General features: G+C 44.3%; 1 protein-coding gene across 4 annotated transcripts in view; it reads left to right on the top strand.

Annotated features, from left to right (window-relative positions):
* Nucleotides 1-25,776, top strand: part of SLC2A11 (solute carrier family 2 member 11) — a 91,077-nt gene that overhangs the window by 48,297 nt on the left and 17,004 nt on the right. For all 4 annotated transcript variants that reach the window (XM_075321547.1, XM_075321538.1, XM_075321556.1 and 1 more), the window contains exons 4-11: nucleotides 6,311-6,435; nucleotides 6,604-6,733; nucleotides 13,350-13,498; nucleotides 13,603-13,790; nucleotides 13,895-14,005; nucleotides 16,770-16,871; nucleotides 18,364-18,439; nucleotides 18,605-18,732. In XM_075321547.1, coding sequence (XP_075177662.1) covers nucleotides 6,311-6,435; nucleotides 6,604-6,733; nucleotides 13,350-13,498; nucleotides 13,603-13,790; nucleotides 13,895-14,005; nucleotides 16,770-16,871; nucleotides 18,364-18,439; nucleotides 18,605-18,732 — 1,009 coding nt within the window. The remainder of the gene's footprint in view (nucleotides 1-6,310; nucleotides 6,436-6,603; nucleotides 6,734-13,349; nucleotides 13,499-13,602; nucleotides 13,791-13,894; nucleotides 14,006-16,769; nucleotides 16,872-18,363; nucleotides 18,440-18,604; nucleotides 18,733-25,776) is intronic.

Genomic DNA, 25,776 nt, shown 5'->3' on the forward strand with positions numbered 1-25,776 from the left:
AAAAAAATCGCATTCCACTCGGACCAATATTACTCTGTGGGGCCGCTCCCATGAACGATTTTTTTCTCTAATTGGACTGAGAAAACAGTCGCAGCATGCTGTGGGTGGAATGTGATCCTGTTTCACTCGCAGCCATTCAAGTCTATGGGGGCGAGAGAAACATCGTATCGTACTCGCATTACAGCGATGTAACGCAAGTGCAGTGCGATTCTCGCATCAGCCAGCAACGGAGGAGATAGGGAGATAAATCCCTCCCCTCCGCAGCGCCGACCCTCCCCTCTACAGCTGTGGTCTGATCGCATGATCGGACCTCAGTTGCATGACACTTGGGTCCTGCTGTGCTGCGAACGTGAGCCAAGTGTCATGCGAGGACACACACTAATCCCCGTGTGGCATCAGCCTTAGACCAGAAATAGGATGGCATGTGGTTGGGAAATCACTTCCATAAAATGGCACAGGGCAACAGTTGGCCATCTTTGGTAACATTATGTGAAACTTGAGGAGCTTGGACAGGCTGTAGCCAAGTGAGCCTGTCAAATTACACTGCGTGCAGAATTATTACGCAAATGAGTATTTTGATAACATGATACTTTTATACATGTTGTCCTACTCCAAGCTGTATAGGCCTGAGAGCCAACTAACAATTAAGTAAATCAGGTGATGTGCATCTCTGTAATGAGGAGGGGTGTGGTGTAATGACATCAACACCCCATATAAGGTGTGCTTAATTATTAGGCAACTTCCTTTCCTTTGGCAAAATGGGTCAGAAGAGAGATTTGACGGGCTCAGAAAAGTCCAAAATTGTGAGATGTCTTGCAGAGGGATGCAGCAGTCTTGAAATTGCCAAGCTGCCAAGGCATGATCACCGAACAATCAAGCGTTTCATGGCAAATAGCCAACAGGGTCGCAAGAAGCGTGTTGGGCAAAAAGGGCGCAAAATAACTGTGCATGAATTGAGGAAAATCAAGCGTGAAGCTGCCAAGATGCCATTTGCCACCAGTTTGGCCATATTTCAGAGCTGCAACGTTACTTGAGTATTAAAAAGCACAAGGTGTGCCATACTCAGGGACATGGCCAAGGTAAGGAAGGCTGAAAAACGACCACCTTTGAACAAGAAAAATAAGATAAAACATCAAGACTGGGCCAAGAAATGTCTTAAGACTGATTTTTCAAAGGTTTTATGGACTGATGAAAAGAGAGTGACTCTTGATGGGCAGAGGTGGAGGTGGGGTACTGGTATGGGCTGGTATCATTAAAGATGAACTTGTGGGACCTTTTCGGGTTGATGATGGCGTGACTCAACTCCCAGACCTACTGCCAGTTTCTGGAAGACAACTTCTTCAAGCAGTGGTACAGGAAGAAGTCGGTACAGTTCAAGAAAAACATGATTTTCATGCAGGGCAATGCTCCATCACATGCATCCAACTACTCCACAGCGTGGCTGGCCAGTAAAGGTCTCAAAGATGAAAATATAGTGACATGGCCCCCTTGGTCGTCTGATCTGTACCCCATAGAGAACCTGTGGTCCCTCATACAATGTAAGATCTACAGAGAGGGAAAACAGTACACCTCTTAGAACAGTGTCTGGAGGCTGTGGTGACTGCTGCATTCAATGTTGATCGTAAACAGATCAAGCAACTGACAGAATCTATGGATGGTAGGCTATTGAGTGTCATCATAAAGAAAGGGGGCTATATTGGTCACTAATTTTTGGGGGTTTTGTTTTTGCATGTCAGAAATGTTTATTTCTATATTTTGAGCAGATATATTGGTTTACCTGGGGAAAATAAACATGTGAGATGGGAATATATTTGGTTTTAATTAAGTTGCCTAATAATTCTGCACTGTAAGGGCTCATGCGCACGTAACTGCCTAATCTTCTGCAGCGATTTGACAGCACATGTGCGCGTCAAATCGCTGCAGAAAGACTGCATAATGAATGCAGTTTTTATTGTAAAAAAAGCTGATTTCATGCACTCGAGATGCTGCCCCCACCATAGACAGAGTGGGTTCCTAAAAGCAGCATGTCAATTATTTCTGCATTCTGGATGCAGTCCAGAATGCAGAAATAATTGACATGCTGCTTTTAGGAACGCACGGATTTGGGTCAAAATTTTAGCACCCAAATCACTGCGTTTTTAAAAGCATTGTGCGCACGTCTCATGCACAATCTTCATAGATTGTGCAGGGGACGCAGGATGCATGCATTTACACTGCAGTGCAATACGTAGCGTAAATGTATGCTATTACACAACGTGCGCATAAGCCCTAATAGTTACGGTACCTGCACAAACAGATATCCTCCTAAGATAGCCAAATCTAAAAAAAACCCACTCCAACTTCCAAAAATATTAAGCTTTGATATTTGAGTCTTTTGGGTTGATTGAGAACATAGTTGTTGATCAATAATAAAAAAAATCCTCTAAAATACAACTTCCCTAATAATTCTGCACACAGTGTATACCATAATGTAGCCTAAATTTCCATCTCCTGACTGTCGTATATTTCTCGTGGTTGTGTTAGGCAACTGCAAGATGCCCCAAGTTCTTTAGTTTTATTTAAAAACAAATAAACATAAAAACATTTTATTAGGGACACTTTAGCTAATGGGAACCCCTTTAAAGCAATGATATAGCAATATTGACAAAATATACTAAAATGGCTTTTTTGCTTTTAGCTCAATGACCTTGTGTAGTTTTCTTTCTCATAGATTTACTTAATCCATGTAACAAATTATTTCATCTTCTGAGAGCATTAAGTGTTGACATGAGTTTCTTAGACTCTCCTGTTTCTCTATAAATTGATGTAGGGCCTAAATCAGAGGGAAGAGGAGAAACACAATAATGTAAAACACACGGGTTAATATAGCAAGGGCATGGAGGGGGCTCATCTTACTACTTGTATTTGGATGTAGTACTCTTATATAAGCTTTAGTGAAGAACAATAATGCAGATGCAAGTAAGTCTGAATCCTGAGAAATTGTGTCAAAAGACCAAGCTAAAAAAGCCTCTTGTTGGATAAAAGGGGACAGACATGCATCTTCAGCTGGGGAGCATACATAAACTAGATGGATGCCATGGGGTGCATCTATATAGGGATCCATGTTTTGCAGTGGCTTTCTGCATAGGAAATCACAGTCTGCTGCACTTTCCAATACACTTGAACAAATTTCATGCCAATGAATTTCATGTTCAAGCCAAGTCCTTCCCCAAACTACATGGCCATTGGTCTACCATATTGTCTATAGAAAGGGCTCAATTTCAGTTTGAAACATGTTGTTTTAGACTTTTACACTAGAGTTGAGTGAGAGCCTAACTATTTGTACTTGCTATACTCATGAGTACTGTCTAATACTCGAAAAAAGGAGGGGAGCCAGCACTGCTTATAAATGGCATGCAACAATGAAGAAATAAAAAGTGTAATATTCACAAATTCATTCCTACTGTAACAATTCAATGAGATTTTTTGCAAATGATTGATCAATGATTTGAGCCCCCCTGCCGCGTCACGGCAAATCTCTAAAGGGGGGTCCCTAACGCTATATTATAAATTATTATGTACCATAAGGTCTCATATAATGAGCAGGACCATATGAAAACACCACTTACCCGAGACATGTCTGAACCGCTCCCATGCTGCCAGGACTGACAACAGCGAATAAAGGCAGCCCAGGTGCCAGTGTGTGTGGCAGAACCACACACACCAGCACAATGTCAGGACTGGCCCTCACAGTGCCAGACCAGCAAACATGGATGCGTTTTTTGCGTTTAGCTGGTCTGTGGTTGACCGCCACCTTGCCGTGCACGCCCAGTGTGGTTTGCAAATTCCTTCTGTTGCCATCAAAATTTATGTTGGTGCCTGTTCACATACAGCCACCGCCTCCTGTTCCATAGGCATTATTACTTAAGCACCACCTGCCTGGGGCTGTTCCACCCTTCATCCATGTTTGCTGATCTGGCACTGTGGGGGCCAGTTCTGACATTGTGCTGGTGTGTGTGGTTCTGCCACACACACTGGCACCTGGACTGCCCTTTTACTCGCAGTTGTCAGCCCTTGCAGCATGGGAGCGGTTCTGACACTTCTCAGGTAGGTGATGTTCTTATACGGTCCTGCGCATTACACGAGACCTTATGGCACGTATATAAATTATAAATATAGTGTAGGGACCCCCCTTATAGAGATTTGCCGTGACGGGGCAGGGGGGCTCAAATCATTGATCAATTATTTGCCAAAAATCTCATTGAATTGTCACAGTAGGAATGAATTTGTGAATATTACACTTTTTACCTTCTGATTGTTGCATGCCACTCATAAGCAGTGCTGGCTCCCCTCTTTTTTGTGTCTAATACTCGAGTATTCATTCCGAATAGTGTGTGCAATGCAAGTCAATGGGGAAAAACTCGCAATGTAACGAGTAACCTGAATGCCGTACTATTCGTGCGAGTAGCAAATAGTGTGGAATTCAGATTACTCGCTACATTGCGAGTTTTCCCCATTGACTTGCATTGCACATGCTATTTGGAATGAATACTCGAGTATTAGATAGTACTCATGAGTATAGCAAGTACGAAGAGTAAGGTGCTCGCTCAATTCTATTTTCCACCTTTGCGCCGCCCAGAGTCTCATAAGTCTCCACAAGTGGGTGCACAAATACCTAATGGAGAAGCAGCAGAACATTACTTCACAAACCAGGTGTCTACTCCACAATGTCCACACATACCTGATGTGACAAGTTCCAACCTCTGAGAACAGCAACTCACAGACATTCAACTTGAGAATCGCCACTCTTAATAATAATTTAAGGTGTCTTTAACAGATTTCCCTACAGGTAATGTGTTAGAAAAAAATATAATAAAATAATATTAATTAATGTATTATTAATATAATAAAAAATAGACAAGTGGAGAGAAAGGTGATAACAGATATAAGAAACACAACTTAACTGTATCTTCAAAAATAGAAACTTGAGATATGTCCGTTTATATCTAATCATTGGTTAAACTTGCCCACTAAAACCAATGGGCCCTGGTAAAAAAAAGAAGACAGCACATAGAGGACATTCATGTGAAATCATTCTGTGTCCGTTTTTTTGTACTGTTTATTGGTTTGAAAAATGTTTAATTTTTTTTTGCAAACAAAAAACTGATGAAACACTTGGTAAAAAGTGACCGAACCCTGATCAAAATCTAAAGAAAACTGGTCTGTTGTTTTAATGTACAAGAAAATATATGGACTTTTAAATGAGACCTAAACCCGGACTAGAATGCAGCACATTCATCACAGTGGCTTATGCCGATTCGGTGCATCTATAGATTTAGGGCCAAGCTTACACTACTCCCCTATTAGTGAACTTACTTTGTGCTTCAAATGAGCATTAATATTTTGGCATACAGGGTCACATCTTAAGCCACCTCTCTTTTACAATAAACCAAGCCCATTTACCAATCGTCATATAGTTCAATGTATAGTACAGATGATTGCAGGTTAATAATATTCCTTAATATAAAGTTAAAAGCCAAAAAAAAGTGTTAAAAAATATTAAATGTCAGAATTGTCATTTTTTGTGATGCTGCGGAGCAAAAAACTACAGCTTGGTATGCAAAAATCAAGCCCTTACCTGACTCTATTGACGGAAAAATAAATAGTTGTGAGTTTCAAACAAATGGTGACAAACCAAATTTATTTTTTCAAAGTTGTAACATTTTTCAAGCCACTAAAATATTTGGTTTAATATCGCTTATAGTCGTTTTTAATGCACTCTAGAAGAATAATAAAATAAAAACACAAAAAAAAATTCCTGCATATTTGAAGATGTTGTCCACTTTCATACAATGTTCTACCCCGCCTGCAGTTTGTTATACAATGACAAATGCGCTGTACTAACACGTTCCCCGTGCCCATGGGAGAATGTCTGCCATTGCTCCCAGTGTCCGGCACTGGCTGTGATGCAGCAGCCAACTAGAGAAGCTCAGCAGCTTTGCCGGGTATGTGTCACGCCCCTTTCAAATCCAATGAACTCACTGATTGGCTGCCTCGCTGTCGGTGTAGCCACATTGAGAGCAGCAGGAGAGGCTCGCCTGTGGACCTGGGGAAGGTGAGTACACTGCGGGTTCTTATTTTTTAATACATTTTTTTAACAAACCACAACTGGGGCAGAAGATTGTCTAAACGTACTATTTGTTTGCTATAATAATTTGATTTGAAAATGATATGCTTTTTTGCCTCTGATTTGTATTTTTATTATGAATGAATGTGTGTATCTATTTTCATCTTTAGAAGTTGTAGTAAAATCATTTTCTTGTTTTTGCAGGAAGAAGTCTCTGCTCTGTAATAATGTATTTATAATACTCTCTGCAATCCTTTGTGGGTTCAGCCGCTATGCCAAGTCCTTTGAAATGATCATTTTGGGGAGAATCTTAGCGGGTGTGAATTCAGGTGAAAACTGAGAAAAATAAAGGCACAATAACAAGAATGCATGTCTCTTTGGAAGATCTTGGGAGCACCCACCTTGATCATTTTGATTAGTGGTGCACTCCAGTCAATTCCCCTACCCTGTCTTTGGAAGATCTATCACTCTTTAATAACACTTTTACTTTTCTCAAGGGGTCAGCATGAATATTCAACCAATGTATCTTGGAGAAAGTTCCCCCAAAAAACTACGTGGCACAGGAACTCTATCGTGTGCAGTCAGTACTGCTATCGGGCTACTTATGGGGCAAGTGGTAGGACTCAGGTAAAGATATGGAAAATGAAAAATGTTTTTTTTCATATTGATCTAAAGAGAACCTGTCACTTGTTCAAAAAACTTGAGTTACGGTAAATACCTGGTAAAAATCAGACAATTCCCCTGATTCTGCCCTTTTTTCTATTTTGTACTGTTACTTCATTGCATAGATTTTCACATTTTTTGCTTTTGTAGTGTAATATCTCTGCTGTGCGGTCCAATTGGGAGGTTTTTTTAACCTTTTTATCTAAGGGCATGCACTTTCACCCATCCCTCCAAGATTGGCAGCTGATCAAACAGTCTCAGACGATGCCAAGCTGTGAATGACAGCGCCGGGGAGGGAGGGGTGAAAGCGCACACCTTCAAGGGGTGAAAGCGCACACCCCCAAAGAGGGCTCAGGAAAAACCTCAGTTACACAACAAACAAAAATTTCACATACTGCGCTGCAAAAGAAAGTCATGGGAATATCTGCAATGCAATGATCCAGGTCAAAACACAAAAGAAGTGTAAGTGTCAGCAGAGCTCAGGGGTTTTACAAGGTATTTAATATTTTTTGAGCAGGTAAAAGGTCTGCTTTAAATGTAATATATTTTTCAACCCATTAAGTCACCATACACCTCACTTATCTAAATGGCTCCATTGTACAGAGCAACATGAATTGAAGGCTTCAAGTGAATGTATAAAATATTATCTGGATTTTTGGTATCTTTTAATAAGTTTTGGAGCGGTTTTGCTTTATTTTATGACTCCTTTAAAGAAGACCTCCCATGATTTTTTTTTTTAATAAATATTTTTATGTAGTGTAGTGTGTATGTATTATTATAATTCCACCTTCTCCACAAGTCAGCGCTATTCTGTTACTCTTCTCAGTAACATCACTGCACTTCAGACTAGCCGGCTCACTCTACCCTCTACCCTCTATGCGTGAGCCAAAAGTCTCTTTTATAATTAAAGCCTATGGAGCCTTGTTCTGCTCCTCGTTCCACAAACTTATGACCCGCCCCAGGGCCGTGGGGTACTCGGTTCCGGGTGTTGGTTAATGGGATTATGTCACGGGGGCCTGTGCCCGGTTCCGTGGCCCTGGTGGTCGCTGAAAGTCAGTAAATAATAAAAATAAAAAAAAAATAAAATAAAAAAAATAATAAAGAAAAAAAATTAAAAAAAATAAAAGTATTTCGTGACGCCACCTACGGTTCCAGTATGGTTACTGGGGGTGCAGGTCAGACCTCTGGGGTGATTGTTAGGCAGCCAGTTGTTTACGCTTCCCGTAGGTGAAGCAGGATCCCCAGGGCAGTTTTAGTAGTACACAGATATGGCGGTTTTTCTTCACAGCCTTTTCAACTGTCACTTTAATGCAGCAGCCTATGGCTCATGGCTGGTTCATTAACTCTGACCAGGTTTTACTTGCAGGTGTTAATAAAAATGGGTTCAGTTTCTGATGTGACAGTTTTTGGGTATCTGGGAACAGTTCAGGATCTCTGCACCAGGTTAGTTGTGTGGCCTCCCTGCTGCGCTGTGTCTCTCCTTGGTCCTAGGCTGTCTGTAGCTATACCTTGTTCCTCTCTCACTGTCTTCACCTATATGGCAGGCGGCGGGAGCTTCTCTAAGGGGCACTGCTGTACTCACTGCGGTCCCTAAGCTCTGTGTAGCGGCTTTGCCTTCAGGTGCTGCTGCGGCCAGGAGATCTGGAGTCTCCCTGGCGTCCGGTCTTTATTGCTGAGTAGATTAGATCCCTCACAAACTCGGACGCCGGTGTCCGATAATCAGCGCTGTTCCTTGGGGATGAACCGATCTGGCTCCATCTCCCCGGTCACTCCTCTTTTGCCTCACTCCTGATACCTCAGGCGGTCACACAGTTACTCGTACGGGCTAAGCACTGCCCTCTCCATTTTGATGTCTTCCCTCACTCTCTGCTCACACAGTCTCCTTTTCACCAACTGTCAACTGTCTCTCTAACTCCGCCTCCAAACCTGGATTTAAAGGGGACCTCACCTGAGCTCGGCTTATAGAGCTCCCCCTCCAGGCTTGGAGTGGAAGTGTTGTATGTGGGATTACCTGATGTGGAAATCCTTCCCTGCCCCAGGTACAGGTATATTTGTGGCAACTGAACCCTGGGGTGCCACATTTACATTGTAAAAGTCACTTCCGGGTCACGCAGAGCGCAGTGTCATTCTGAGAGCCTGCAGAGTCTTGACGTCATTGAGAAGATGAGCAGAATGAGGCTGGATCCTGAAGAAGTCAGAGATAGGTGAGTATATGAATACACTCAATGCACACCAAACACAGATTTAGGCCTTGCTCTAAAGACTGAGGTAGGTGAGTATATTAATACACACACAAGGCACCCCATATAGATTTAGTAAGAGAAATTCTTCATGGGAGTGCTTCTTTAAAGTAGAAGACCCCTCTGTAATTCTGTAATCACTCTTAGATATCTGTGTAATGGTGTGCAAGTGAATTTTCGCCGGTCCACTTCTGACCCACGTGACCTGAAATCAGAAAAGCTGGCTCACATTATATTAGGCCATAAGTTGCTTTCTCAAGGTACAGTACTCAGCATAAATGTGTACACCCCTTTGAAAAGTAAGATTTTAGTAAATATCTCACTGAACAGAAGAACAATTTACAAGATTTTCATAATGTTAAGTTTCATAAAACAAAATCTCACAGGAAAGTGAGATTAATAACTTTCATCACAAAATCTTCCATTATACTACAATTTGTTGATGCAAAAATGAATACGCCCCACATCAAAAACTACTACATCTAGTATTTCCTGTGATCTCCATGATTTTTAAAGCACCAAGTCTTCTAGGCATGGAATGAACAAGTTGGTGACATATTGCAAGAGCTATCTTTTTCCATTCTTCAAAAATACCCCCTTTTAGAGCCTAGATGCTGGATCAAGAGTGATGACAACTTGTCTTTTCATAATTCCTTGATTGGGTTCAGATCAGGAGACATACTGTACTTGGCCACTGAATCACTTTTAGGGTAAGTTGACACAGTGCGTTTTTCACGGGGTTTTTGCTCGGTTTTCGGGTGCGTTTTTGCTCAGAAAACCGCATGACTTTGCTTCCCCAGCAAAGTCTATGGGTTTTCATTTTTGCTGTCTGCACACAGCGTTTTTTTTAGCTGCGTTTTTGTGGTGCCCACAAAAATGCGGCATGTCAATTATTTTTGCGTTTTTCACTGCGTTTTCCACTTATTGAGTTCAATGAGATGTTCAAAAACGCAATGAAAAACGCTAATTGCAAATATAGCTGCGTTTTAGTGCGTTTCTATGACTAAAAACGCAGCTATAAGCGCAAGGGGTGGGTAGTAAAGTGACATATACAGGAAGAGGATTCCTTCTGTTTGTAAACACAGAAGCGTGAATCCTCCCGGCACCACCACCGCTGCTTCCATTTCCCGCCCGGTGCCATGTCCACTCCCATGCAGGAGGTGGAAGCGGCTGCTAAATCAAAAGTGAACAGTAGAAAAATGTCATACTCACCTGTCTGCAGACTCCCGATGCCATGTCCGCTCCCAGCTCCTCTTCCCGATACCGCCGCCCCCACTCCGGCTGTGTGCCGGCTCCCGGGCACGTCCGATGGCTGCAGGACCTGGCGCTGATCACCTGATGCGGTCACCTGACGCATCAGCTGATCGTAAGTCTCGCGGTGACGCTGGATTTTACCGCCCGGCCGACTATCAGCTGATGCGTCAGGAGACTTCATCAGCTGATTACCGGCAGCTCCTGCAGCGGTCTGACGGGAGCCATCACGGACGCTTATAGTTGGTTTTTCTTTAATTTCATTTTTTTGTTTTGTTTTTTTTTGCACTAATGCATCAGCCTAGACTGTGCAGCGAGTGCCGAGTAACTGATTCCCTGGCACTTGCAGTCAGTTCATGACAGCTGCACACAGGCGATCTCCGGAGTTCAGGTGACAGCACCAGAGATCACCCCGGCCTGTCTGCAGCTGTCATGAACTGACTGCAAGTGCCGGGGAATCAGTCACTCGGCGCTCGCTGTACAGTCTCGTCTGCACGCTGGAGCTCAGGTGAGAGCTCCGGAGTGCAGTGCAGTGCATTCTTTACTGTACGAGCAGTGAGACTATGGAACTCTCTGCCTCATGATGTTGTAATGAGTGATTCACTACTAACATTTAAGCAGAGCCTGGACGCCTTTCTTGAAAAATATAATATTACCAGTTATGTATATTAGATTGTATGACAGGGTGTTGATCCAGGGAACTAGTCTGATTGCCGTATGTGGAGTCAGGAAGGATTTTTTTTCCCCATTGGAGCTTATTTGACACATTGGGGTTTTTTTTCCTTCCTCTGGATCAACATGTTAGGCTACGGGTTGAACTAGATGGACTTAGAGTCTCCCTTCAACCTTAAAAACTATGAAACTACCTGAATCCAGGCCTGGCATTACTGGAGTTTCCTCCGGTAGCCAGTCCGACGCTGCACAGAAGTGAGTAGTTTTTTTTTTTGCACTGATGCATCAGCTAATTGTATAAACTGCTTTTATACAATCAGCTGCTGTGTCATGTGATTCAGGCCCTTGAACCTGACACATCATCTGATCGCTTTGCCTTCCAGCAAACCGATCAGATGATATTGGTTCCGGATTGGACGGTGCGGGACCCTTGACCCAGGATTACTGCGGAGGGGGGTTCTTTATTTCAATAAAGATGGAGTCACTAATTGTGTTGTGTTTAATTTCTAATAAAAATATTTTTCTGTGTTGTGTTTTTTTTTATCTTTACTAGAAATCCATGGTGGCCATGTCTAATATTGGCGTGACACCATGAATTTCGGGCTTAGGGCTAGCTGATAATACACAGCTAGCCCTAACCCAATTATTACCCAGCGAGCCACCTGGCATCAGGGCAGCTGGAAGAGTTGGATACAGTGCCAGAAGATGGCGCTTCTATGAAAGCGCCATTTTCTGGGGTGGCTGCGAACTGCAATTCGCAGTCGGGGTGCCCAGAAAGCTTGGGCACCCTGCATTGCGGATCCAATCCCCAGCTGCCTAGTTGTACCTGGCCTGGACTAAAAAATTGGGCGAAGCCCACGTCGTTTTTTTTTTTAATTATTTCAGGAAATTCATGAAATAATTAAAAAAAAAAGGGCTTCCCTGTATTTTTGGTTCCCAGCCGGGTACAAATAGGCAGCTGGGGGTTGGGGGCAGCCCATAGCTACCTGCTGTACCCGGCTAGCATACAAAAATATGGCGAAGCCCACGCCATTTTTTTGAGGGCAAAGAAATCCTGCATACAGTCCTGGATGAAGTATGCTGAGCCTTGTAGTTTGGCAGCTGCTGTCTGCTCTCCTGCATACACTATTGGATGGAGTATGCTGAGCCTTGTAGTTCTGCTCCCCCTGCCTCTCCCTCCAGCATACAGTCCTAGATGGAGCATGCTGAGCCTTGAAGTTCTGCAGCTGTCTGCTCTTCTGCATACACTAGTGGAGAATGAAGAACATATTGAAGAAGGAAATGACATCAGACCTTTTTTCTTTTTTTTTTTTGTTCACTGATAAAAAACGCATGAAAAACACAGTGAGCAAAAACGCAGCAAAAAACGCACCAAAACGCGGTAAAAACGCACGCGTTTTTTGCCGTGGGTGCGTTTTTGTGCGTTTTTGCCGCAAAAAACGCACAAAAATGCAGCGTCAAAAAAACGCAGTTTGTGAACCTAGCCTTACCCTGTTCTTCCCAGATTAAACAGATGTTTGATTTTGATCATTACTAGATAAAAGGGTGAAGCACAGTAGAGTTTTTTTCAAGTATTACCATGTAGGTAGAAAGGTAATATGCTCACCTGATATGGTTGTGTCAGCCACAACCACGATAGTCACATAAAATAGCTGCTGCAGTGTCCTAAAGGATTAGGAATGATGAGCACATGGAAAGGACGGTTCTGCGCTGCTGACTGCAAATAGAGTCCAGGCCTGCAGGATAATTGAGTGGTTTATTGTCAACGCGTTTCAAAAGTTAAACATTTGTCAAAGTCAAAAACGACTCTTTCCTCATGTAGTTGACTTGAACTAGGAGTTGTTTTTGATTATGTTTTTGATTATTGTCATGTTGGAGAAGTGCACGTCTACCAAGTGCATAGAGCATTTTCTCTTTCACTATAGAGCAGTATGTCAGTGATTGATCTCATCAATTAAATGTAGATCCCCGACACTGTTTAATTTTTGCATCAACTAATTAGAGTAAAACTGAAGATTGTGTAATTGAAGTTATATTATTAACCTTTCATGTTATGGGTTAAAAAAAGGTTCTATGTGACTCGAACTTGTAAAAATTGTGAAAATTGTTTTTGTATTCAGTGAGATATTGATTGAAATCTTTTCCAAGGGGATGTACTGATTTATGTTGAGCAGTGTACAGTGGGAAATCTGCCACTGCTCCACACAGTAGACGCTGTGTGAGCTGCAGAGCGTTTAAGAGGGATACTTATACACTGTTATATTGATAATTAGGACAGATTACAGAATAAACAGTTTCATTATAGTTCTAGCTGGCCATACACATGAGATAACTGTGATGGTATATCTGACTGCTATAAAAGAAGCAATAAGTCCCGCATGTATATATGTTTCTATAAATTCTGTATCTAATTGTAGGGAGATATTGGGCAGTGAGGAGGTATGGCCTCTGCTTCTTGCCAGTAATGCGGTTCCAGGTATCATACAGCTGATTGTCCTTCCCTGGGTGCCTGAAAGCCCTCGATATTTGTTAATAGATCTGAAGGACAAAGATTCCTGTATAGTTGGTAAGAATTTTCTCAATTACTAGTGAAAATCTATACAGTTGTAGCATGTGCATTCTTGTAAGGTCTCATAACTGGTATCCTGTTTGCTGAATCATTGTGTCCAGCTTTACGTCGGCTTCGGGGAAACTGTGATTTAAGTAGTGAGGTGGAGGAGATGATGGCGGAGCAGACAGCTATTCAAGGACAGAAACCAAAGAGCCTCTGTGAGCTGATACGGGAGCCATCCCTGAGACGGCAGCTTCTTACTATAGTGGTTCTCAGCAGTGCTATGCAACTCTGTGGCAATGATTCGGTGAGACCATCATCACTTGCCTTTTCTACTTGTAGGCATTCAACCCTCTCAGTCTTCAATTTAATCTTTCACCACATTATCATCACTGTTATTTGTGTCCCTAGATGTATTTCTATGCATCCTATGTATTTCAAGAAGCCGGGATCTCCTCAGAGAAGATTCAGTATATTGTGATTGGCACAGGAAGTTGTGAGCTTCTCACTTCCATCACTTGTGTGAGTAGTCGCATCAGCAGGTTATTATCACTAGAGATCTATTAAACCTGCTGTCATGTAGTCTTCCATATTCATGAGCTCTGTATAACCCCGCCTCTACCACTGATTGACAGCGTTCTGCTTATGCAGAGTGTACACATAACGCTGCCAATCAGTGGAGTAGGTGGGGCTATACAGAGCTCAGCATTCAGAGAACTGGTAGATCGGCAGCAGACAAAAGGTTATAACTGCAGCAACCAGCAGAGTAAGTGATAACATGTTTTTCCAAAAATAAGTCACTGTCTTATACTTTTTTTTGCCCCCAAAAAAGCCCTAGTGCTTATTTTCGGGAAGGTCTTATTTTTAGGGAAACACAGTTTGGGGTAGGTTTGCCCCCCAAAAAATAGCATTTCCCCCCCCCCCCCGTCCCAGGAGACTCATTCATACCTACCAGACACCGGACGTCTGCGTGGCTCCCAGGTCTCCCTGCGATCCTTGGCGGGCGCTCCCAGCAGGTATGCTGCTCGCCTTCTTCTACTGGTCAACACACTCACACAGACTCATACTCATGCACACATCAGATCGCACACACAATAATCAGATCACACAAACATACATCAGATTGCACACACACACTCACTCACCACATCTGGCGTTACCGATTGCTTCCAGCCAGCAGGTTTAGATGGGACCCAGTGCAGTGTAATGCATGGAGTACTCGGCGGTGGAACGCAACGATGTGTTCCACCGCACTGCATCCTAGGATTCTCTGCCGGACAGAAGCAATCGGTATTGCTGGGTGTGGTGAGTGTGTGTGTGTTTGTCATCTGATGTGTGATTACGTGAGCGATCTGATGTGTGATTGTGTGTGCGATCTGATGTTTGTGTGTGTGTGCTCTGATTGTGTGTGCGATCTGATGTGTGTGGGTGTGATTGACGTGTGTTGGTATTCGATCTGATGGGAGTGAGCAATCTGATGTGTGTAGGTGTGCGATCTGATGCGTGTGGATGTGTGATCTGATGTGTGTGGGTGTGCGTTTTCCTGCAGGTCCTCCCGTTCGGCATCTGGTGAGTATGATCGCAGAGTCTTCTGTCTTCTTTCTTCTCTTTTTGCTTTCTATAATGAAGTGTCCTGCAGTATTCTTTAACTTTTTTTTATCTGCATGGACACTTCATTATTGAACTGAGACTAGAGCCCGCTTTACACACAGCGATATCGCTAGCAATGTCACTGGTGAAAGCACCCGCCCCCGTTGGTTGTGCGTCACGGGCAAATCGCTGCCCGTGGTGCACAACATCGCTTACACCCATCACACATACTTAACTGCCTAGCGACGTCACTGTGGCCGGTGAACCGCCTCCTTTCTAAGGGGGCAGTTTGTTCGGCGTCACAGTGGCGTCACTAAGCGGCCGCCCAATAGAAGCGGAGGAGCAGAGATCAGCAGGACGAACATCCCACTCATCTCCTTCCTTCCTCATTGCGGGCGGCCGCAGGAACGGTGTTGTTCCTCGTTCCTGCGGTGTCACACATAGCGATGTGTGCTGCCGCAGGAACGACGAACAACCTGCGTCCTGCAACAGCAATGACAATCGGGATAGGAATGACTGGTCAACAATCAACGATTTGGTAAGTAATTTTGATCATTAACGGTCGTTCCTGCGTTTCACTTGCAACAATGTCGCTAATGAGGCTGGATGTGCGTCACGAATTCCGTGACCCCAACGACATCTCATTAGCGATGTCGTTGCGTGTAAAGCCCGCTTAGGGCTTATTTTTGGGGTGCGACTTATATTTAAGCCTTGCTCCAAAAAGGCTGAAAATTCCTGCTAGGGCTTATTTTTCAGGGAGGTCTTATTTTTGGAAAAACATCGTACATCGCTGGACTCAGGGTCTCTACTTCTTCATCAGTCTGCTTTCAGAAAGGATAACAAAAAATGGTGACAGATTCAATTTAAAAGAAAACAACCAATCTGTAGAAAAGTGGAAAGCAAGTCACAGCCGCATGTGACATATTACAGACTGCAATGGCCGAGTCGCGTGCAACTTGAGACCTCGGTCCAAACATCCAGCAAGTTTGGATTTTTGGTGACAATATTGATATTCATTAGATATGGTGTATCAGATCAACATTGCTATGCCCTTGTGCTACCAAAGGTGCTGTGTGATTCTGGTCTAAATCGTATATTTTCAGAAGTAATATAAGTGGAAAGTACAATGCAGATTTCTAAAAAAAAAAAAAAGGTCTTACGATTGTTATATTTGGGGAAATAAAAGTACTTAACCAAACATGTGAGAAGAGCAGCTAGGTCATCTTTGAAATTCAGCTCTCATGTGGTCATAACTGAATTGAGGGGAGCTCAGAAGATGGGAGACAGGAATTATGGCCTGTTCAGACGAGTGTGTATTCATTCAGTATGCTGTCCTTATGCACCATGTACAGTGACCTAATAATTACCCATGGCCAAGTGCACACAAGTGAATTTTCATACAAATCAATGGTCCATTTAAAAATAAAATTGCTTAGTTCACTAGACTGGTCAGAGCATGTCAACAGGTAGCACATAGGGCTTAGTGCAGTCATATGAACCCAGCCTTATAAACTTTCCCATTAGAATGAATTAGTTAACACATTGTGCAGCCAGCAATAAATAAGATACAGTTGCTCCCAAACATATCCACATGCTTTAACCTTTTTTTGTGGGAGGCATGAGTTCTAAAAATTGTCTTCCAAGGACCAATGCACAACCCAACCCAGCACAATCAATGCACAATTTTATCTTTCAGACTTTAGTCATCGATCGCGTTGGACGCCGCGTACTGGTGATGGGGGGTTACGGTTTGATGTCTGTGTGGGCAGTAGTTTTCATGGTGGCCTTATCTCAGCAGGTACAAGCTTTTTGTATTTTTTTTTTTTACAATTGGGTCAAATTCTATAAGTTTCATGTAAAACTATTATATTTGTTACAATTATTCTCGTAACTAAAGGTGGTGTCACACATAGCGACAACGACGTCGCTGCTAAGTCACCATTTTCTGTGACGTAGCAGCGACGTCCCGTCGCTGTTGCTGTGTGTGACATCCAGCAACGACCTGGCCCCTGCTGTGAGGTCGCCGGTCGTTGCTGAATGTCCTGCTTCATTTTTTGGACGTTGCTCTCCCGCTGTGAAGCACACATCGCTGTGTGTGATAGCAAGAGAGCGACGAAATGAAGCGAGCAGGGAGCAGGAGCCGGCGTCTGGCAGCCTGCGGTAAGCTGTAACCACGGTAAACATCGGGTAACCAAGAAGCCCTTTCCTTGGTTACCCGATATTTACATTAGTTACTAGCACCGCTGCTCTCACGCTGTCAGTGCCGGCTTCCTGCATACATAGCTGGAGTACACATCGGGTAATTAACCCGATGTGTACTCTGGCTAGGAGTCCTAGGGGCCAGCGCTAAGCGGTGTGCTCTCACGCTGCCAGTGCCTGCTCCCTGCACACGTAGCTGGAGTACACATCGGATAATTAACCCGATGTGTACTCTGGCTAGGAGTGCAGGGAACAGGGAGCCGGCACTGGCAGCGTGAGAGCGGCGGACGCTAGTAACTAAGGTAAATATCGGGTAACCAAGAGAAGTGCTTTCCTTGGTTACCCGATATTTACCTTAGTTACGCTTCCACGCATCGCTGCTAGCTGGGGGCTGGTCACTGGTCGCTGGTGAGATCTGCCTGTTTGACAGCTCACCAGCGACCATGTAACGACGCAGCAGCGATCCTGATAAGGTCAGATCGCTGATCGTGATCGCTGCTGCGTTGCTATGTGTGACACCACCTTAAGAATAAAATCATTTTAACATGATACTGTATCTGTATTTGCCTTTAAGTGTAAGATAATCACAAATATCCTTGTGCCATTATTATTTGTTCCTTTAGACTTTGTTATTGGAAAATATGATTTACTACTATATAATACTCTCTTTAAGGATAGGCTAGGTTGGGTATACTGAGCTCTGGCATACGTTAGATTATATGATGATGTATATCAGTATAAAAAACTATGTAGACTGTTAGGCTCTGAACCACATGTATAAGCCACTTGTATCAAAATGTAGAAGAGTTTAGTAAAGGTGCATTTATGCTGCCCAATAATTCCTAAGAACGCCCCCATCATGTCATTATTTAAATTGGTCTCGGCAGCACATCATCCTATGTAAACAAGTGCTGCCAAGAACAATGACAGCCTATGCGCATAGAACCATCTATTACTGATAGTTCTATGCATATCATAAGCAGGGTCAGCCTGTCTAAACAGGCTAAATTATAGTGATGTTCATTGAACCTGTGTTCTTCTACTGAATATTAAATCTCACTTAGCCTAAACAAATGTTTCCTGTTTACTAGGGACACATTGTATGGATGCCATATCTCAGCATGGTCTGCATTTTTGCCTATATTCTGAGCTTTGGAATTGGTCCAGGTAAGCCTAATACTACTGTACTTACATAATATGTCCTAGAAGGCATATATTTAAGCATAGAACCTATAGATCTCCTTTACTTGAATGTATTTAGTGTTATTTATTGAATATTGCTATTGAATTACATTGATGATGCATTTTTCCTTTTCCTCAATAAACTAATAGCTGGAGTTACTGGTTTAATGCCGGCTGAGATATTTGACCAGATGGCCCGTCCTGCTGCCTACATGATTTGTGGCTCCCTCATGTGGCTGATACTATTTGTGGTGGGTTTAGCCTTTCCTTTCATTGTGGTGAGTGCAATCTTGACTTCTTTTAATTCAAATAAGTTTTACTTATAATTTATCAAGCTTTTTTGAATTTTTAATACAGTAATAAAGGTAGACAAGTAATTATAATTAAACTATAGACCACAAAGGGCCCAGATAATGCATGAAACATCAGCATAAGTGTAAACTGTATCCAATTCTATACACACAAATATTTTGCTAAAACAGGTATCCAGCACGCTCCCACCTATCACACATTCAGAAATCTACAGGCCATTGACCCTCATACACTTACAGACTCTCTACATTCATCACTGTCCCCTATCTCCTCTCATTCCTGTGCTGATCTGGCTGTAATCACGACAATGAAACTCTCAGAAGCACCCTAGACCAAGTAGCGCCCCGCACCCTCAGAACCTCCAAACACGGAGTAAAACAGCCCTCACATCCCAAACTCGATTTCACCAGCGATGCTCTAGGAGTCCTGAACGCTTATGGAGGAAAACTCGCACAGCAGAAAACTTTATCCACTACAAATTCATGTTAAGAACCTATAACTCTGCCCTTCACCTCGCCAAACAGACCTACTTCACCACCCAGATCTCCTCACTTTCCAACAATCTAAAAAAGCTCTTTGGCACCTTTCACTCCCTCCTCAGTCCTAAAGTCGCCTACACCTGAAGAACATCTCTAAAACCCGCCCCTTTCTTACCATGGAAACAAACAAAAAAAACCCCTCACTGTGGCCCTAATCCATTCCCGCCTTTATTAGGCTATGTGCGCACGTTGCGTAAATACATGCAGTTACGCTGCGCTTTGTAGCGCAGCGTAACTGCATGCGCCCTGCGTCCCCTGCACAATCTATGGAGATTGTGCAGGGGCCGTGCGCACGTGGCGTCTTAGAGCGCAGCGCTTCGGCTGCTGCCCGAAGCGCTGCGTTCTAAGAAGTGACATGTCACTTCTTCCGTGCGCTTTGCCGACAGCTCCTGCTCTGTCTATGGCAGGAGCTCAGGCAGAGCGCATGGAATCGGCTTTTTTTTTTTTTTTTCTCTACGGACATTTTCTGCAGCGATTTGAAGCGCATGTGTGCTCTTCAGATCGCTGCAGAAATTTCTGCAGGGCTAGTACGCAACGTGCGCACATAGCCTTACTGTAATTCTCTATTAATTGGCCTCCCCCTCACTAGTATTTCCCCTCTCCAGTCCATCCTTAATGCTGCAGCCAGGGTCACCTTTCTGGTTAATCGCTATTCGGACACTTCCACTCTGTGCCAGTCATTGTACTGGCTGCCCATATATTGTAGTATACAATTTAAATTGCATGTTCTCACCCACAAAGCTCTTCACAACATAGTACTCCCCTACATCTCCACCCTCATCTCTGTCTATCACCCTACCCTTTCTCTAAGCTCCACAAACGACTTTCTCTACCCCAAGAAACTAGGACAATCCAAAACCTACTCAGCTTCAGACACTCCTTAAAAACACATCTTTTTAGGGTGGCCTATCACACTCCCTAATATCAGAACATTAATTCTCCTTGTAAATAAACACTTGAACCTTGTGTAACCCCCCACACCTGACTCCATTGTAGATTGTAAGCTCTTACTAGCAGGGCTGTCTTTACTTTTGCGTTAATTATTATATCTTCTATAACTGTTACTTAAGTTTGTTTCTATTTGAACCTCTAGAGCACTGCGGAATATGTTGGCACTATAGAAATAGAGATTATTATAATTATATACCACCAACCGTCCTGCTTTTTTATACTAGTACTAGCTGTAGTGCCCGGGCGTTGCCCGGGATAGTAACTGTCTCTCTTTCTCTCTCCCAGTCTCTGTCTGTGTGTCGCTACCTGTCTCTCTGTCTGTGCCTTTTTTTGTCTGTCTGTGTCTATGTCTCTGTCTGTCTGTTTCTATCTGTTGACATCTGTGTGTCTGTCTGTCTCTCTCTATCTCTCTGTCTGTCTCTGTGTGTGTGTGTCTGTCTGTGTCTCTCTTTCCACGTCTGTCTCTTTCCCCGTCTGTCTTTGAAACCACTTATATCCTAAAGAAGAATACATATGATGCTAATATTCCTTAAAAAATACATTTTATTGATAACAAAATTATTAAAAATACATATATGGACAAAAGGGCACAGCAAGGCAAGAAGAAATACAACTGCGACTCCCAATCATTGGGGAAAAGATGGGTTGGAACCGACAAAAATCCCTCACATACACAGAAAGAATCTTAGTGATCAGGGATTTTTTCTACATAGTTATACTGCATCAAAAGGTCACTGTATGCGTGAAAGCATTATTAGTAATTTTCATACAAAATGGCAGGAAGAGACAAAAAATCGACACTGTCTATATATTTGATTATCCCTAGTGGATTAAGCTAATTACAATAAACAATTGTCAGCGTCTTTTGGTCTCCTCCATCACCATGTAACTGGTATGCCACATGTAGAGGGTAAATATCACATTATATCACAATCTACCAGAACATGTATGGGGGCATGGCCTATGACATATATTATATTTTAACTAGTCCGTACCTCCCAAGATAGTGTATCAGGGAGATAGAAATTACCCCAATCCCTGGCTCATACGTCTGAGCCAGAGGGCACGTACAGACCAGCCCAACTCACAAATAATCAATCGGTTGGACAGCTAGGTGGATGTCACATACCCCCACCCACTATAAGGGGCAAAGAGGTGTGTGCTATTTAATCGTTAGTCCACAATTCACAAACCAGCCATGGCGCCCGCCGCACATTGCAGCTACACACCTCACACACAAAATCCAGAAGTGCTTGCACATCAACAAAGTGGATCATACAGAACTTACAGCAGGGATTGCGGCTCCCTCCCACCGCGCCTCAACGCGTTTCACCACCTGGGCTTCATCAGGAGGCGTCTGTCTCTTTCCAGGTCTGTCTCTTTCCAGGTCTGTCTCTTTCCAGGTCTGTCTCTTTCCAGGTCTGTCTCTTTCCAGGTCTGTCTCTTTGCCCGTCTGTCTCTTTCCAGGGCTGTCTCTTTTTCCGTCTGTCTCTTTGCCCGTCTGTCTCTTTGCTTGTCTGTCTCTTTACCCATCTGTCTCTTTGACAGGCTATCTTTTTACCCGGCTGTCTCTTTCCCAGTCTGTTTCTTTCCAGAGCTGTCTCTTTCTCCGTCTGTTTATTTCCTCGTCTCTCTCTTTGCCCGTCTGTCTCTTTGCCCGTCTGTCTCTTTGCCCGTCTGTCTCTTTGCCCGTCTGTCTCTTTCCGTTCTGTCTCTTTGCCCATCTGTCTCTTTGCCCATCTGTCTCTTTGCCCGGCTGTCTCTTTGCCCAGCTGTCTCTTTCCAGGTCTGTCTCTGTCTGTCTGTCTCTTTCCACGTCTGTCTCTGTCTGTCTCTTTCTGTCTCACCACCGACATCTTATTACCTCACACATAAGCTTCTTACACTAACAGTTTATTTTGTTCCTATAGCAACCACTGACAGTTGCTATTAATAGCCTGCAGCTCCCACCTATTCAGTTTAATGGAGCCATGATATTTGAGATTAAAGGCCGGTTTACACGCTACGACATCGCTAGCAATTGCTAGCGATGTCGAGCGCGAAAGCACCCGCCTCCATCGTACATGCGATATCCTGTGATCGCTGCCGTAGCGAACATTATCACTACAGCAACGTCACACGCACATACCTGCTCTGCGATGTCGCTGTGACCGGCGAACCGCCTCCTTTCTAAGGGGGGCGGTTCGTTCAGCATCACAGCGACGTCACAGCAGCGTCACCGAACCGCCGCCCAATAGAAGCGGAGGGGCGGAGATGAGCGGGACGTAACATCCCGCCCACCTCCTTCCTTCCTCATTGCGGCCGGCCGCAGGTAAGGTGAGGTTCCTTGTTCCTGCGGTGTCACACATAGCGATATGTGCTGCCACAGGAGCGAAGAACTACTTCGTACACCGAGCAGCAGCGATATTCGAGAATAGGGGGACATGTCACCGATGAGCGATTTTGACCGTTTTTGTATCGATTCAAAATCGCTTAAAGCATCACACGCAAAGACATCGCTAAAGCGACCGGATGTGCGTCACAAATTCCGTGACCCCCAACGAGATCGCTTTAGCGATGTTGCAGCGTGTAAAGCGGCCTTAACTGTAAAACGCGGGGTTAATTTTTCCCGTCAAAACATAGTCTATGACGTTCCCTGGGTCACATGGGGCGTCTGTGAAAAATTTCATGATTGTAAATGTGACGGTGCAGATTCCTTTAGCGGACATACATACACACACACACATACATACACACATACATACATACATAGATACACTGAGCTTTATATATTAGATTGACCTAGGTATAGAAACAGTCAGACAGGATTGGGATCTCCTGAATATTTTCTCATGCTACTTTTAATTCCTTCATTTCATATTCTGGGTTCCTTCTGTCCCTGTGTAAGAAGACGGGATGGATCTTTCCCTTCAAGCCCCATAGGTAGAGCGGGCCTATCTGGTATTGTGTCAGGAGGAATATGAAGGGCTGCTGTGAATACCTCAGTACCTCTTGGGTGGCTGAGGACATGAACTCTTACTGATTGATGAACCCTTAAACGAAAAGGAAAACCCCAGGTGTTGAAGATATTGTGTTGATGTAATATTTCCAGAAGGGGTTTCAGTGCTTTTCTTTTTCTTGGGGTCCATCTCAAGAGGTATGGAAGTATTTGCATTTTTTTCCCTTGATGTTGTATGTTGACTGCAGTACGTGTCTGAGGCATTAATGCATCCTTTTGTTGATATCTACGTTCCCAGCAAATCACAAATCTTGGGTACTCAGGATGCAGGGATTTGGGTCCAAGACCTCTGTGAGTATGGTCAAGTTCCAGAGGAGAGTCTGGTGGGACATTTAATAGAGATTTGAAGATGTGGAAAAGTGTTTTATTCACGTCATTTGGCCCAATCGTTTCAGGTAGACCACAGACAATTTTATTTTACCTACCTCTATTTTCTGCATCATCCAACAATCAGCAAGATATTGTAACTGATATGAGATTGTCTACAGATCAGTGTTCTGAGAGTCTAATCTCGTAGATAGTATAGCGGTGGAGACCTCTGTTAAGCTGGTGTCACACATAGCGACAGCGACAACGACATCGCTGTTACGTCACCATTTTCTGTGACGTCACAGCGACCTTGTAAGTCGCTGTTATGATCGCTGCTTAGCTGTCAAACACAGAGACGCAGCAGCGATCATAACGTTGCTACATGTGCAGAGAGCAGGGAGCCGCGCACACTGCTTAGCGCTGGCTCCTTGCTCTCCTAGCTACAGTACACATCGGGTTAATTAACCCGATGTGTACTGCAGCTACATGTCACAGTGCAGAGAGCAGGGAGCCGCGCACACTGCTTAGCGCTGGCTCCTTGCTCTCCTAGCTACAGTACACATAGGGTTAATTACCCGATGCGTACTGCAGCTACATGTGCACAGAGCAGGAGCCGGCACTGGCAGCAAGAGCGGCGGAGGCTGGTAACGAAGGTAAATATCGGGTAACCAGGGAAAGGTCTTCCCTTGGTTACCCGATGTTTACAGTGGTTACAGCTTTCTGCAGCTGCCAGACGCCGGCTCCTGCTCTTTGCTCGCTTCATTTCGTCGCTCTCTCGCTGTCACACACAGCGATGTGTGCTTCACAGCGGGAGAGCGACGACGAAAAAATGAAGCAGGACATTCAGCAACGACCGGCGACCTCACAGCAGGGGCCAGCTCGTTGCTGGATGTCACACACAGCGACAGCAACGGGACGTCGCTGCAACGTCACAGAAAATGGTGACGTAGCAGCGACGTCGTTGTCGTCGTCGCTGTGTGTGACACCACCTTTACTCTATTCCTTTCATTCCAAAGTTGGACTTCATCTCTTCAAGGGAACAAACCAGCAAAATTTTGTTATATAAAGTAAAGCCAGTGCCACACTTGTACTAGGAGGCTGAATGCAATTATACCTTTATTTCAGATTGCATGCTTGATTGCTGAAATAACATTAATCCAAGTCCCAGAAATGCACTGCTCGTTTGATTGGCATGTGCATCGGGGTGGGGCTATATCGGTCTGGTCCTGCATTCTTATTCCATCTCATTCTCTTTGCCTGGCCTTTCTCCCCCATTGCCGCCATTTCATTTATTTCCTGCAAGCGTGCAGTATGAAGAGATGAGGATGCATGCCCTGCCCTCGGCAACAGCATCGGATAAGTAGGAAGGAAGAGGAGACATCTTCAATAAGATAGCGCTGGAGATAGAGCTATGCGCAGGCGCTGACTTCGACCGCATCTTAGTGAAGAGTTCATTAAATATTTCACAATGATACAGGAAATAAATGAAAAGTGACAAAGAGGAGAAATGTACCGCCTCGCTCTCAGCAGCCGAGCTGCTCGAATCCCGTTGGGGATTGTTGGTGCAGGGAGATGGGCGACCGCAGGATACTGGTGTACTCACTATTAGAAACACACACGAGTCCCTGGTAAACCAAGGTGATGGTGGTTCCCTCACCCGGCTGGTGGTCTCTGTCTTTCTCCTGCACCTGTGTTAGAATGGTGGACTGCCTGCGCTTGCAACTTCAGGAGTCCGCTCCTGGCTGGTTGTGGCCTAAGGAGCCCTTGCCCGCAGACGCTGGCCCGTGGGATCTCTGAGCCTTGGCGGTGGCCTGTTATCTCCCTCGGTGGGCTGTTGCCTTCAATCGGGACTTTGGGTGGGACAGGACCTCTAGTCCTAGCTGCAATCAGTTAATTAACTAGTTCCAGTCGCTTCTGGACCTAGCTTCAGGGTCTGAGTACCCCCTGTGTGCTTCGGTTTCCGAGTCGGTTCCCCAGGTCGGTACCGGTGGGCCACTACCCTCTGCCGGTCCACCTCGGTTCCACCGAGCCGTCTTCCCGGCTCCTGCAGATGGAGACCGCCGTCTGCCTCCTAGCCAAAGTCACCAGGGCTCCTACCCTGGTACCTGTCAGTTTTCCTTCAGGCCTGGGACACAGGCCTGACCTCCACTCTCCTTGAACTCTACAACTGAACTCTAAAACTCCTAGGTGGGTGTCTTCCAACCGCCTGGTTC

This window comes from Anomaloglossus baeobatrachus, chromosome 1, assembly GCF_048569485.1.
Source record: "Anomaloglossus baeobatrachus isolate aAnoBae1 chromosome 1, aAnoBae1.hap1, whole genome shotgun sequence".
In the NCBI taxonomy this organism is placed as follows: Eukaryota; Metazoa; Chordata; class Amphibia; order Anura; family Aromobatidae; genus Anomaloglossus; species Anomaloglossus baeobatrachus.